This window comes from Protopterus annectens, chromosome 5.part0 (assembly GCF_019279795.1).
Source record: "Protopterus annectens isolate FY-2018-M chromosome 5.part0, PAN1.0, whole genome shotgun sequence".
Lineage (NCBI taxonomy): Eukaryota > Metazoa > Chordata > Ceratodontiformes > Protopteridae > Protopterus > Protopterus annectens.
In genome coordinates, this window is record NC_056735.1 from 950,168,677 (window position 1) to 950,184,510 (window position 15,834).

Below are 15,834 nucleotides of genomic sequence, written 5' to 3' on the forward strand. Positions count from 1 at the left end.
GGACTCTAATATCTATCAGGTTTAACTGGGGCTGGGGGTAAGGAGTCAGGGTTTAAACTGGATTCAGTGTACACATCATCCACAATATCTAAAACTGGTGGGATAGCAAGGGGTCTGTGTTGAGGCAATAAAAGGAAGTCTCTGAGCCTTTTCTTGGATTCTGAGTAATCCTGGCCTTCCCAAAGGAAATGTTCCCTCATGGTATGTAAGGTTTCCCCAAAGGAGCAGTCCTCAGGCGGAGAGGCTGAGGGAATTGATTCCTCAGCATCAGAATCCTCATAAGGGGGTAAAGAATATCCTAGGTCTGAGGATGAGTCTGAGGACTTGGACACATGGTCGGACGATTCATATTCTGCATCTTGTCTGGGCCTTTTATCAGGAGGGGGATGGGACCCCCTGATCAGGGTGATTAGGTCTTCGGCCATTTTTAGCATTTGTTTCTTAGGCATGGAAGCCTGTCCTGGAGAGAGAGTTGTGTCTGTTTCTTTGCTTTTAAGGAGGGCTTAGACTTAGCAGAGGGTTTAATAGTTAACTGGGTAGGTCTGAAAACACCCTCTGTAGCTGTGGATTGCTCAGCTACTTCGGTTCCCTCGGTAGGGTTAGGATCGGAAAGCTGAAAACCTAGTGCGTCCGAAAGCCCAGCCAGCTCCACGTGGGAGTCAGAGGCGGTCTGTGGTTCTGTGGAAGCGGTCGTCAGGGGCTGCGTAGGCACCTCGCTGAAAAACGGTGACCGGCCTAGAAGAGGCCTCGTCGTCAGTTTTGGGCCTCGGATGCCTGTCCTTGTCCTTGCACTTTTTATGCATTCTGTTCGTCGGAAGTTCTGACAGCATGGTGTAATTGAATTTTCTCCCAAAATAATGCCGGGCAAAATCAAACCGACGTTTAATAGTGTGCTTGTTAAACCTAGCGCAAAACCGACTACCAGTGACGTCGTGGTCAGGGCCTAGGCATGAAATACAATAGGAGTGGAAGTCCTTATGAGGTATTTGCTTCCCACAAGAAATACAATTATTAACTTTTACTGACATCGATCTGAGGCAAAAAAAAGTTTCCCCAACAGGGTAATTAGCTTTTTAAGAAGACTTCGGTTCTGGATTCGGAATGAAAATCGCAGGAGTCGGCCAACCGGCACTTGCGAACTGCTTCTGCTTCGGGCACCGCGCGGCAAGAAAGACTGAAGAAAATGGCGTCGGCTGCATCTTAAATTCCCCTGTCGAACTGACGTCAAGGAGGAAGCGACAGCAACCAACGCCGGACCAACACTTTGGAACTCAGGCCGACTGGAGAACTGCCTGACAGCAGGATAACCCAAGTGTAATGACTGCAGCAATGTAACACGATGAACATCTGACCAATTGTTTAGTGTATACTGAATGTGGAACTTACTGTAATAACGGAGTAGCTTAATTCTAAAGCCCTCAGTTCGTTTAAACATCAAACATGCACAAAAATAACAGAAAATTATTAGATTTAGGAAAAATGTGATCATAAGGAGCCATTTAAGAAATGGCTCCTTATGATTACATGTAAAACACACAATACATGATCACATGTAAAACACAAAATACAAATCAGTTTTGAAGTCAGTCTTTAAAATATTTTCTGTGTAAAATGAAGCACAGAAAACAAACCACTATGGTGGAATAATAACTAAACATCCCAACAAAATTATTGCTTAAATAAACTAGTAAAGACACAGTTCTCTTGGCTCCTGTAGAACTGACAGTTAAGGACCTCCCACTATTCACAAATAAATGTCTCAATAGATAACCAGAAAGAGCACCAAAAACAAATCTCATCTTAGGTCAAGTATGCAAACTGTTTGAAATAGACGCAATCATTGAAAGCACTGGTACACCTAATAAAAAGGATTTTCAAAGAAACAGTGGAAGGCCATAAAAACAGAGTCCATCTCACAGGACTACGGAAGAAATTCGAAGTGTTAGGCTCTGTCCTGCGGGAAGGGTTGTATCAATATATCTTGACTGAAACTTTCCACAAGGAACAGCAATTGAAATGCATAAAGCTTATTTAGAAAATTTCCACATTGTTTACATGATTAATTTTATTTTATTCTTCCAGTTGGTTTTAAATACCATGTTACATCATTTTTAATTGAAGTGCATATTTTGTTTCTATCATCAAACTTTTTTTCTTTTTCTTGTTCTTTTTTCCACTTTATTCGAAATTATGTGTAATAACAATACTAATTATACAACAATATTTTTGTAGATAGTTTTTAGGGTTCTTGTACACAGACATGAAGAAGTCTAGGACAACGAAAGTGATCTGTGTTAACAATAGCTTATGGAAACACAATATGATCTGCACAATGGATTTTTTGCATGCAAAGTGTATATGCATATATTTATATATATATTTTTAGACTGCCAAATTATTTAAAGGTTTATATATTTCCAGCCATGCAGTATATTGTCTTGGATAAAATCACAGACATAATATTCTGGTTAAATAAGAGGTACCACATCATTATTAAATTTATTTAAAGTACATAAGGGTTATTTTACTATGACCGCTACTAAGTAGGGCAGGACCAGCTCGAATGTCACACTGATGGGAGAAGGGATGTGAATTTAACATGTATACCAATACAATGTGTTTAGAAAGCATGTGAGGAAACTATTATTCTTTTCATTTTACTTGGATCATTTGTCTGTGTATTTAAAGGATTTTCGACTGGAAACAGACCGTCTACCCTGCTTGGATTACTTTTGAATACTTGGCAATTCTGTACAATATTTCAGATTTTATATATATATATATATATATATATACTTTTTTATTATTTTTTTTACTTAAGATGAGTTTAAGTTCACTACTTTTACTACCATTATCTGATGATTTTGATTAACTAGATATATATGGATTGAAAATCTTCCACACACACAAGTTTTTTAAGTTGGTTTGTTTCTGGACCCACTATACTGGTTTAGTGGGTTGTTTGAGACTTTGGGAATACCACAGAGATTACATATTTCTTGACAATAATACAGATACAAATCCAAATCAGACTTTCAGATGAAATATGCCACAGTCCATCTAGACAATCAGAAAAAAGTCACAGCTTTTAGAAAAATGTGGCATTAAGGCATAGTTTAGCTGTCCTCTGCAAGTACTCCGCAGCACACCCAGCATATTAAAATCTCATTATCAAACACAAAACAAAGTACTAAACTTGCTTTCTACGCATGTGGCTGGATAACAATACTGACATTAGCTACCTGTTTAAATTGGAGTCAGTAGGTTCATAGGTTAGTACAAGGCTAACTGCCCTTGCGAGCCATTTTAAGCCTAGCCAATTATCCTTTGTGAGACTCAAACCCTGCACCTTGTGTTTGTAAGGCAAACACCTTAACCATTAGGCTACCCCCCCAGTACATAGTCAATTCTGAAAAGCAAGTTATGAACAGATTCTATCTTACCTGTAATCAGAGCATCTGGTCTTGACTGTTCTTTTCTCCATGCTGGAACAAATACAGTAATATCTTTATGGCCTCTTTCCAAAAACCAGCTCACTGCTAATATGATTCCACGGCAAGAAAATATTTCCTTGTTTCCATGACTTTAAATACAAACAGAAAGACATTTAGAAGTGTGTGTAATCCAACACCATCCAGGCTATCCACATTGCTAAGCTTCTAATAACAGTAAATCTAATTAAAATAACTTTATTATTGCATGTTTCTATTAATTTCTGTATATTACAAACAAGTAATTTTCTATTCATATAAAAATTAGCTTCTTAAACAATAAAAGAACCTAAATCTGAGCGTCTTTCCACGCTCATCTACAACTGACTCCTTTTCTGAGAGGTCAAATTACTTCAAGACAACACTGCAAAGCACCAACAAAAATAATAGAAACTGATCAGCTGATCTACAAAAGTAGGCTCGATAGTCCTAGGTTAGGTAGCTCCAGATGGGATGCACCTGAGGGATGGGTTAGTAGGATCATGAAAGGACACTAGCAGACAGGTTTCTCCAGCAGGTGAAGACTGAGCAGGATAGTTACACATACCTTAGTGTTACCTGTGAAGGGCAGTCCATGCATCCCTTTTGAGTCCACATGCATGTGACACAATCTGACAAGCGCTTGTATGGTATCCATATCCACAAAGTAGTGGTCCACAATCTGTTGGTCAGTCACGTGGTGGTATGTTAGGTGCGTGCTGGCACTACTGTCTGCACTGGTGTGAGGTGGGGTCAGTACTGTCTGTATTGTTATGGGGGGCTGCTGCACACAATGTCACAGGCATGGTTCTGACAGAGACCACTAACATGCTGCTCTACTGCTTTTGTTGGTACTACATAAATGCTGTTGCCCTATACAATGACAATTTCTGGCATTCACAATAAGTGACTGCCACGATGCTGAACACCTCTTTTATACATTTCTGAACCACTCTGCCATCTTTGGTGTCACTTCCTAAAGAGTCTCATTTTTCAGATCATTTGGCAGTCATTTGCATATCCCAAATGCCAAGCTGTTTTTTCCCCTAACTTCTCTGTCTCCCTGAATCACCACCCTCTCTGTGCTTTACCATTCTTTGTGTGTTTTGTACATTGCATCGCACTGTCTATAAATGCTGTCTACATTTTGCGCACAATTATTGTCATGAAAAAGCATTAAAATAAAGCAGGGAAAAGATGTCAGAGTTTTAAAAAGCTGCACTTTTTTATTTTGTATTCTGTAATGTTTTCCTTTTTCTGTGTGGTAAGATACATTGTGAAATTCAGTGCTTTATCTGCAAGCAGATTTGTCTAGTCCTGTTATTCTTATTACACAATTAGCATATGACATTGACTATTTCTTCATAATTGTGTATGCCTTTTGGGTTTTTTGAGATGATCCTGTTAGTGACTGTCTAGAATGTGTTGAAAATCTTCATGGACCACACCCACTGAGTAAAGACCTACATTTTGTTGGGATGTCTATTAGCTTGAGTGATTAAGCAATAGGGCGCTATAAATATTCTCCCCATCCATCCCTCGTCCTATTTAAGTGTAACCTTGACCAATGGAAGGGAAATCAGAAATTCACCCCTGGTCCAGCCTCTTTGTCTCTGATACAGGCAGACAGTAATTCCTAAACATGCCCGCCCCCCCGACACACACAACCTCTAGAAACCTCTTAACATACTGTTCCCTAATAAATACCCATGATATACAGGGACACAATTGGGTTGGATTGCATGGATAGACTTGTAAAGGCCCTGATGGTCATTAGTCTAGTATATATCTATAAATCTATTAGAGGAACGAGCTGACAAGGCCAAAATGGGATTATGAGAATGACTGCACTATTGTATGTCTTTCCACCATCTCCCCTTGTTTCAAAGTTCACTTAGAAACTGTAAAGGAGTCCTGGGGAACATCTCTAGACCTTTCACTGGAAAAGGGGATCAGAGTAAAGAAGTTAATGGTCAAGGAGACAAAAAGATCACAACTGACGGAATAGCCTCCATCATATCAAATTACTAAAAGACGACTTGTGTAAGGCATCAAACAGGAAACAAACTGTCAGGTAAAGAACTGTCTTCCTCAAAAAAGTTGTTTCCAAACAGAATGTGCCTTTTGACATGGACTATTCCACGCACTCACTATTACTCAACACAGAAGACAAGAGCAAGTCCCTTTTGCTTGCTGATATACCAAAACCACTAATCATGTTTTCAGTGTAAACAGTTACTGCACTTTTGAGGTCAATGTCTTGAAACTCCTTAAGTACAAACTGGCCTCTAGCTATGACCAAACTTCCTTGGACAGTTTGTTACTGAAACGGCTTCCTTTCCCAGGGTGTGTGTCTCAGTGTTATTTCTGACATAGCAGCATGGGAAAAAATGCCCAGCATCAGATTTGCCATATGCAGACATTACTTCAGATGTGCTCGTCATACTCAGGATATTTTTACATGAAGAAACACTATCGGTGTGTTGGGATCACTGATGTCTCAGTATTCACTGAAGAACCCTTTGACAATATCTTACCAAGGGAACCGAGGGACTCTGCCATCAACCACAAGGCCCTTACAGAAACATGAGCAGTGGCACAATAAGTGAAGGATTTGAGAGACCAAATTTTATAGTGGAAGGGTTTTGTTCTCTAGATATTGTTCTCGACTGCAGCCTCATAGTCAACAAAGTACAGCTGTGTACATTTAACATAAATGTAGATGTTCAAGTGTATTCACTGTTGCAGTCATCACATTTGAGCCCTCAGTCGGCCTGATTAACAAAATCTTGGGTCCTGCGTCGGTTGCTGTCTCTTCTTCCATGACGTCAGGTAGTGAGGGGTATAAAACATGCAGCCGACGACATTACATCCGTTTTTCTTGCCCCAGATGTCACATGCCCCCATAATGGGAAGCAATAAAATAAATATATATATATATATATATATATATATATATATATATATATATATATACATACACACACACACACACACACACACACACACACACACACAAGGTTATACCTCCAACAAAAAAGCAAATACACCAAAAAGCTTTTAAGCATAGTAAAGGATAGTAGAAGTATAGTCTAAAGAAGCCAGGGGGCTGGAGGGAGGGTAACCAGGACTGCAACAGTGAATACACCTGAACATCTACATTTATGGTAAGTGTACACAACTGTACTATGTTCTTCGTGTTTCACTGTTGCAGTCATCACATTTTGGTAGATTCCCAAAGCTAAGGATGGGAAGAGGAATTTAGATAGCATTAGGAGTATTAGGACCAGCTATAAGGCCCTGCAAGACCACAGTAGCAAAGCCAGCTCTGGATTTAGAGAAAATTGGCAAATGGTAATGCTTGCTGAAAGTATGTACTGAACTCCAGGTAGCAGCTTCTAGGATGTCCCTGGTAGGGACACCTCTGAGAAAGGCTGTAGAGGTAGATGCAGCTCTGGTTGAATGGGGTCTGATCCCCTGTGGGATAGGTTTTCCATGGTGCTTAAAGCAGAAATGAATGCAATAGCCTATTCATTTAGACATGGTTTGCTTTGAAATAGCCTTCCCCTCTGCCCCTGCAGCAAATGCCACCAGTGGTTGTTCAGCTTTCCTTTGAGGTTTAGTCCTGTCCAAGTAAAATCTAAGTTGTCTGTGCACATCTAAGGAGTGCAGTATCCGTTCCCCTTTGTTCTGTGGATTAGGAAAGAAGGTTGGCAAATGAATGGGCTGACTGAGAGGGACACTGGATACCACCTTGGGCATGAAGGAGGTATTGGTTCTGAGGGACACCCTGTCCGTATGAAAGATGATGAATGGCTCCACTGCAATAAGTGCCTGCAAATCAGGTACAATTCTTGCTGAAGTGATTGCTAAAAGGAAGGCGGTTTTCCAAGAAAGGAATTTTAAATCTGCACTAGCAGCTGGCTCGAAAGGAGGACGAGTGAGTTTCTCCAATACAAAGTTAAGGTCCCAGGCTGGAGTTGGGGCTCTCCTGGGTGGTCTTAAATTTTTGGCCCCTCTGAGGAACTGCTTGAGCAGTGGAGGAGACAAGAGGGGAGGCTCTGTTTTACAATGAGCTGAAATGGCTGAGGTGTGAATTTTGATGGAGGAAAAAGAAAGGCCCTTGTGAAGCATCTCAGTTAAGTATTGAAGAATCTGAGGCAAGCTGTGGGTGTTACTGTTCTCATCCCTTGAGATTGGGTCCAGGCACAGAATCTTTTCCATTTGTCAGCATAAGAGTTTTTAGTATTAGGCCTCCTTGCCTCTAAAATGATATCCATCACTTGTTTACTGAGGGATGGTGAAGGAGAGGTTAGGTAATTAGCCAGGCTGCTAGGTTCAGGGTTTGAAGCTGAGTGTGTAAAATCTGGCCCTCCTGCTGAGACAACAGAGTAGGGGTCTAAGGCTGGTGCCATGGAGCCAGCCGTGGCACACTGCACAAGAGGGGGCACCAGTGTTGGCTTGGCCAGTCTGGTGCAATTAATATCGTCCTTGGTTTGTCAAGCTTGATCTTTAGAAGTACTTTGGAGAGGCAGAGGAGGAAAGTCATAAACTGTTTTTTCCAGCTGAAAGACAGAACATCCACTTTCCAAGCTTGTTTGTGGGGAATCCTTGTGCAAAATTTGTCCAATTGGTAGTTTTAGGGGGAGGCAAACAGGTCTATATCTGGGCTCCCCCATTTGTTTGTCAACATGTTGAAAGTCTTTGGTTCCCGTTTCCACTCGTGTGGGTCCATGAGGTTTCTGCTAAGTCCGTCTGCCAGTGTACTTAGTTTTCCTGGCAGGAAATGAGCCTGTAGATGTACTTGGTAGCTCAAGGCTGTGTTCCACAGTGCCATAGCTAGTCTGCAGAGGGGGTAAGAATGGGTAACCCCCTGCTAGTTTATGTACCACATAACAGTGGTGTTGTCTCTGTCTTTACCATTAATTGTCATGGAAGAATGTGGTCCTTGAAGGCTGTCAAAGCATTCTGTACAGTGAACATTTATTTTTGATTGATATGCAGGTGCATTTGACTTGGGTTCCATTTGACCTGAATGCACTTCCCTGCCAGGTGAGCCCCCCATGCATAGTCTGATGCATCTATTGTTAAGGTTTGGGCGGCAGGGGGGTAGAGTGAATGGTAGTTCCTTGTTTTGGTGGCAGGCTTCTGCCCACCAAAGAAACTCTTAACCTTAGGCAAGGTAAGATAGGAATCATTGCTTCTAGATCCTGAGAATTTTAACACCATAGGCTTTTTAGATGCCACTGAAGTTTCCTCATATGCAGTCTTGCATATGGAATTAGAAGAATGCAGGAGACCATGAACCCCAAGGCTTGCAGTACTTGTCTTGCAGACAGCAGGGTTTTTGTGGCCACTAGGCTGAAGTAAATTGTCAAATGAATTTGTTTCTCTGGTGTGAGGAAAGCCATCTGGGAAGTTGTATTCAAGCTTGCTCCCAGGAATATAATTTGTTGACAGGGTACCAGGTGTGATTTATTTTTGTTTATGGTGTACCCCAGACAGGTTAGCACTGTTTGTACAAAAGCCAGATGACTCAAAAGTATGTCCTGGTATGGGTATAGTTGAATATTTCTTTGCCTGCTAAATGTAATGGCTGGAGCTATGCATTTGGTGAATACCCTGGGCGCAGTAGATAAGCCAAAGGGCAGTGCAGCGAACAGAGTGCATGTAGCCTGCTTTGAAGCGTAGGTATCTTCTGCAAGATTCCTTGATTGGGATGTACAGGTATGCTTCCTTTAAACCAGGCATCTTTGCCTAGCATGGGAAGCAACTGGTGAAGCGTTAGCATCTTGAATTTTGGAATCACCAAAACAGTGCACAGGTCCAGGATAGGTCTAGGATAGGACGCCATGAGTTGTCTTTTCTGGGTACCAGGAAAAGTCTTGAGTAGAAACCTTGTCCCTTTTCCTCTTCTGGTACAGTTTGAATAGCCTTTATGCTTAAGAGAGAGAGAGTACTTGGTTTTGAGCCTCTGCCCACTGATTTGGGGTAGATCTGGCCAAATGTTTGGGGTTGGTAATGTGCGGAAGTGAAATCTGTATCCTTGGGAAACTATATTTAAAACCCATTTGTCCTGGGTAATGAGTTCCCAGTTCTTTGCATAAAGTGCAATCTTTCCCCCCAAAGGGGCAGTCAGTTGAGAAATGCTTGGAAGTTTTAAAGTCAAGTCATTGAGACAGCTAACCATAGGGGGGAGTTTTACTACTTCCAGATTTGGAAGTGGGGGCCCTCCCACTGCTTAGTCCTGTGCGTACCCTGGGACTGAAGCTTGGGAGTTCTGCTGGATCTGGGTTTGGACTGAGAAGGCCTGGAAGAGGCAGGAAAGGACCAATTTTTATACGGCAATGCCTACGAAATCTTGGCGGTTGTATGTGTAGGAAATCTTTAACAGTTTGCATAGATTTAGCTTTTTCCTCCATCTTTTTAAAAGCAACTTCTGGCTTGTTGCCAAACAGGTGGTCTTGATTTAAGGGTGTATCCAGTAATTTAGCTTTAACATGATCTGGCAAGGATTGCTCCTTAAGCCAAGCATACCTCCTAAGTATACACCCAGTGACAGCAGCCCTGCAAGATGCCTCTAGTGAATCAAGACCATATTGCAAGTTTGTTTTCCAATCTGTTCAGCAGAATGCATTAAATCATGTAAATCCTTATTTTCAGCACAATCAGGAATCAACATCATTTTCTGTTTAAGCAATCAAATAATATGCTGCTGATACTTTGAAACTGGCAGTTTAAAGCCCTAATGGAAAAGGTTGCAGAAGTGTATACCTTCTTACCCCATCTATCCAGCTCCCTGGAGTCTCTATCAGAGCGGGTAGAATTTTTGGCAGTAGTAGCTTTAATGCCCTTGGGTCCCTGTGAAATGGTCTCAGGATCCGCAGTAGGATTGCTTGAAAAGGAACTTGTGAGAATCAAGAACCCTGTAATATCTATCAGGTTTTCTGGGAGCAGGAGGTAAAGAGTAAGGGGCCAGGCTAGATTCCAAAAAGGCATCATCAACAATGTCTAGTACAGGAGGGATAGCTAAAGGCCTGTGCTGGGGCAGGAGTAAGAAATCCCTAAACCTCTTTTTAGAATCAGAGAAATCCTGACTTTCCCAGTGAAAATGCTCCTTAAGAGTATGCAAGGTTTCACCAAAAGAGAAATCCTGTGTGTGTGTGTGTGGGGATGGGGGGGGGGGGCAGAGGGAATAGAGTCCTCAGCATCAGAATTCTCATAGGTAGATAAAGGTAAATCCTGGTCATCAGAGGAAACAGACATTTCAGAATCCTGGTCAGAAATATCATAAGCAAACTCAGTCCTGGGTCTCAGAGGGGGAAGGTGTGCTTTCCCTGATTAAAGTAATAAGGTCTTCAGCCATTCTTATCATTTGTTTTTTAGGCATAAAGGCCTTACCATGCAGTCTGGGCGTCGGTTTTCTAGGCATGGTTCGATTTTTAAGCCTTGAAGAAGATGGTGGTTTGATATGCAAGTCAGTAGGCCTGAATACACCCTCAGAAGCCGGTGTCTGCACAGTGGCTCCGGACCCATCTAAGGTAGAGACATCCACAGGTTCCACAGTTGAAGCATCTCGTAGCATACCGGACTCCGAATGGGTCTCAGTAGAGGCCTGCGAATCTGAAGTAGCGGGCATCAAGGGCTGCGAAAACACCTCAGTGAGTACCAGCGAACTGGTGACTGGCTTGGGAGAAGCGTCATCACTAGCTTTGGACCTAGGCGGCCTGTCTCTGTCTTTATCTTTGTGTTTTTTCGGAATGTTGGTAGTCGGATGGCTTACCAAAGACATATCTGGATAATTGAACCAAGCACGGATAGTTCATTGTTTAAATAAGGCACAAAACCGACAGCAAGGTACATCGTGGTCAGGGCTTAGGCAAGGAATACAGTACGAATTAAAATCTTTATGAGGTATTTGCTTTCCACAAGAAATGCAATTATTTACTTTTACTGACATCGGATAAGAGCAAGAAAAAGGTACTTAGCTTTAGGTGAAGATTTAATTTATGAAACTCGAAAACGAAAATTTCAGGAGTCGTCTGATCAGCACTTGCGAATTGCTTCTGCTTCAGGCACCGCACGGCAAGAAAGACTGATGTAATGGCATTGGCTGCATGTTTTATACCCCTGACTACCTGACGTCACGGAAGAAGAGACAGCAACCAACGCAGGACCCAAGACTTTGTTAATCAGGCCGACTGAGGGCTACTGCAAGCAGATAACCCAAATGTGACGACTGCAACAGTGAAACATGAAGAACATCTAAGATGTCGCCAGCTGAGACTCTGCAGTGTTCATATGATGTAAACTTGAAATACGCTGAGTAGACATGCCAAAGCAGGCATCAATCAGTGAGGAAGTTGCCAGGAGCCAGTCTCCCACATAAGGAAACTTCTTCACCACTTGCAGACTCTACTTTGCTGCAACAACGGACATATATTTGGTATACATCCTGGGAGGAAAAGGCGAGGCTGAATAGGAAAAGAATGCGTCTCAGCTGAAAGTAGCAACCTCCTGGATACCCTTCATAATGTTTACATTGAGGTAGGTGTCTTGGAGGTCCAAACAGCATGTCCAGTCTCCCACTGAAAGACAGGGAAGGATGGAATTCACCATTCAAAAGGCTTCTTTTCAAATAGACTCATTTAGGATGCTCAAATCTAATACCAGCCTAAGGACCTTTGTTTTCTTTTGTACCAAATAGACCTTTTTGAAATTTACTGTCTTTGTGGTAGAACTCTCGTCCATCTACCTACTCGACTGAATAAACTACTTGAAACTTCAACAAAGCATGTTTATTCCTCCCACAGGGACGGCATCAGACAGACAGCCTCCTAAATATGCTAGCTAAAGTGATTTTACATGGACAAATCCTTTGTGTTCTGTTGCATGTCCCAAAATTGCTAGACTTTACAAAGACTAACACACAAAAAATTCTTAATCTGTGGGACCTGACAATATACCTGGTTGCTTAATTAAGTGTTAAACATGCTCTAACAGACACATTCCTTAAACTGTTTAACCTAATTGTAACTACTAGCTATGTCAATGTGTAGCCTTGCAACTGACCCATGTAATTACAGACTTATCAGTCTAACAAGCCTCATCTTTACCTGACTTCAAACTACAACATCAAAACTATTATTAGTTTTGACCTTCAACACTTAGGATTTACTGTCTAAAAGTTAATTTACTGAATCCAGTAAACTTCCTCAATTAACCTGGCCAAGGCCATCAACATCCCCATGCTACAATCATTCCGAAGCTAAATGTCTTAAAACAGACCCACATGTGATGAGATGGACAGCAAACAGAATGAGAGACGAGCTCCCATAACACCAGTTGCATGTGACATATCAGAAAGTATGAAAGTGGCCAGAGGTGTCCCTCAAGGCTTGATGCTAGGACCCCTCCTTTTTTGCCTTTACTTCTTAGATCTTAAATCAGACAGCCAAACCCTCTGGCTAATAAACTTTCCAAGTGGCTGAAACAGAGTTTCTTTTTTACTAAGTTACCCTCTGACACCCAAACCCTCCAGAACAAATTTGCCCTAGGAGACTCTTTGTGTACTAAAGCTAACTGCCAAAGAAATATAAAGATCTAAAGAGGTAATCATTCCCCGAATACCCAGCACTGATAACAGCAGTTCTTAAGTACAATGCCCCCCTTTCAGGATATATCTCATTTAGTGACACTCAGAAAGGCCCCCAAATGTTCTTAACCAAAATGATCACAGGCCGAAAGCTCTTGACCCATCAAAAAAGGTCAGACTCTCTATCCCTTCATGCAGTATCCTACAGACTTTTGAGGGAAGGTCTCTGTCTCTCTTACCATGTCATTATAGACAAGGTTGTCCTGGATCTCCTGTATCTGCTTAAATCCAATGCCACCATCAACACCAAAACAATGGCTTAAGGTCTATGGAAAGGAAACTAAGAGAACAAAAAATGAAAAAATTGCAATTGTCTGACTTGAATTAAAAATTAGAAGATTAAGGGAGAAAATAAACTAATAAGAACGGATAACAATCAAAGTACTACCACAAAGACAAACTTCAAAATAGGAGCTTGGCTCTATGGCAGTCAGGGGAAAGCCCTGACTGCAATCTGAAAGAGAGAGATTTGATTAGCAGCTCTAGCAGTGGATGAGCCAAACAGGGAAGTACTGGACTGAAGGAAGGGTTGCAGGTGTTTGGGTGCACTGGGATGGTGCACTTTTGCTTGTGGAGATTGGGGAAACCACCCACTATGCCACGAAAATACTGGGTGGGGCTAATTGCTGGTAATGTCCCTTGAAGTACTATTGAGGGAGCACAGAGCATAGACAGGCCAGGGTGTCACCCCCCCCCCCCATGAACAGTAAAGCATGTGTAGGAATTAAGGGCCACAGAAGAAAAAAACCCTCAAAATAACCCTGATAGTTGCCTAAATAATAGCCCCCTCTTGGCAACCTTTCACGTGATGAATAAATAAACTGGTTAACTCCAAACAGCAAGCTGTTGATCTGCATGACGTGAGGGCAAAGAAGGAGAATAAATAAATAAAATTATACAGTTATACATTTCAAACTGCTTGTCCAATGCAACAATTTTACAGCATGGTAAAAGTTATCTTGACAAGAAGGTCTTTATGCACAGCATTTTGCTTTAAAGGGAAGGGTCAGCTGCTTGAGAAAGTTTCCGATGTAGAGATGCTTAATGCCTGATGGTGTTAGTCTTGTTGTTGATGAAAAAAGACCGCCTCATACCAGATCTTCTGCTTTTAGGACCAGAGTTCTGTCCATGGGAGCCCTTTTCTACATAAAATAGTGTCCAGACTGCAACTAACATTCGAGACTGAGATGGCTGCAGCTGAGATATGGCATGATTCATGGCTACTCCCACAAGCAAGAATAATCCAATCACAGACGCTCTAATTAATTACAGATACGGCATTTAAGAAAGTACAGTTGTGTACACTTACCATAAATGTAGATGTTCGAGTGTATTCACTGTTGCAGTCATTACATTTGGGTAATTTGCTGGCAGGTTGCCCTCAGTCGGCCTGATTAACAAAGTCTTGGGTCCTGCGTCAGTTGCTGTCCTTTCTTCCATGATGTCAGGTTCTCAGGGCTATAAATCATGCGGCCGACGCTAATACAATCAGTTTTTCTTGCCCCAGATGTCAGGTGCCCACCCAAATGGGGAGCAAAATATATATATATATATATATATATATATATATATATATATATATATATATATAGATAGATATATATATAAATGTATAAATATATATATATATATATATATATATATATATATATATATATATGTATATATATATATATATATATATATATATATAAATTAATAAAAACAAAAAATATACCTCCAAACAAAAGCAAATACACCAAAAAGGCTTTTAAGCATAGTAAAAGAAAGTAGAGGTATAGTAAGAGAAAAACAGGGGGGCTGGAGGGAGGGTAACCAGGACTGCAACAGTGAATACACTCGAACATCTACATTTATGGTAAGTGTACACAACTGTACTATGTTCTTCGTGTTTCACTGTTGCATTCATTACATTTGGGTAGATTCCCAAAGCTACGGTTGGGAGGATGGATTTATACAGCATTAGGACCAGCTATAAGGCCCTGCAGGACAGCAATGGCAAAGCCAGCTCTGGATTTAGAAAAGAAAGGTAAATGGTAATGTTTGTTGAAGGTATGAACTGAGCTCCAGGTAGCATCTTCTAGAATGTCTCTGGTAGGAACACCTCTGAGAAAGGCTGTAGAAGTAGATGCAGCCCTGGTGGAATAAGATCTGATCCCCTGGGGGATTCATATAGCAGAAAGAAATACAATGGCTTATCCATTTGGAAATAGTCTGCTTTGAAATAGCCTTTCCCTCTGCCCCTGCAGCAAATGAAAGAAGTAGTTGTTCATTTTATCCTGTTTAAGTAAAATCTTTGTCCGTGTACATCCAATGAATGCAGAATCCGATCCCCCTTGTTCTGTGGATTGGGAAAGAAAGTTGGCAAATGAATGGTCTGATTAAGAGCCACACTGGATACCACCTTAGGCATGAAGGATGGATTGGTCCTGAGAGATACCCTGTCCGCATGAAAAATAATGAAAGGCTCCACTGCCATAAGAGCCTGTAATTCAGAAATCCTTCTAGCTGAAGTGACTGCTAAAAGGAAAGCTGTTTTCCAGGAGAGAAAATTTAAGTCTGCAGTAGCAGCTGGCTCGAAAGGAGGGAGAGTGAGTTTTTCCAATACAAAATTGAGGTGCCGGGCATGGGTTGGAGCTCTCCTGGGTGGTCTTAAGTTTTTTGCCCCTCTGAGATACTGCTTTAGCAGAGGATGAGAGGAGACAGGAG

At 41.5% G+C, this 15,834-nt stretch overlaps 1 protein-coding gene across 1 annotated transcript in view; it reads right to left on the reverse strand.

Annotated features, from left to right (window-relative positions):
- Positions 1 to 15,834, reverse strand: part of ZC3H12C (zinc finger CCCH-type containing 12C) — a 581,667-nt gene that overhangs the window by 246,598 nt on the left and 319,235 nt on the right. Inside the window, exon 3 of the mRNA XM_044072719.1 lies at positions 3,444 to 3,583. Coding sequence (XP_043928654.1) covers positions 3,444 to 3,583 — 140 coding nt within the window. The remainder of the gene's footprint in view (positions 1 to 3,443; positions 3,584 to 15,834) is intronic.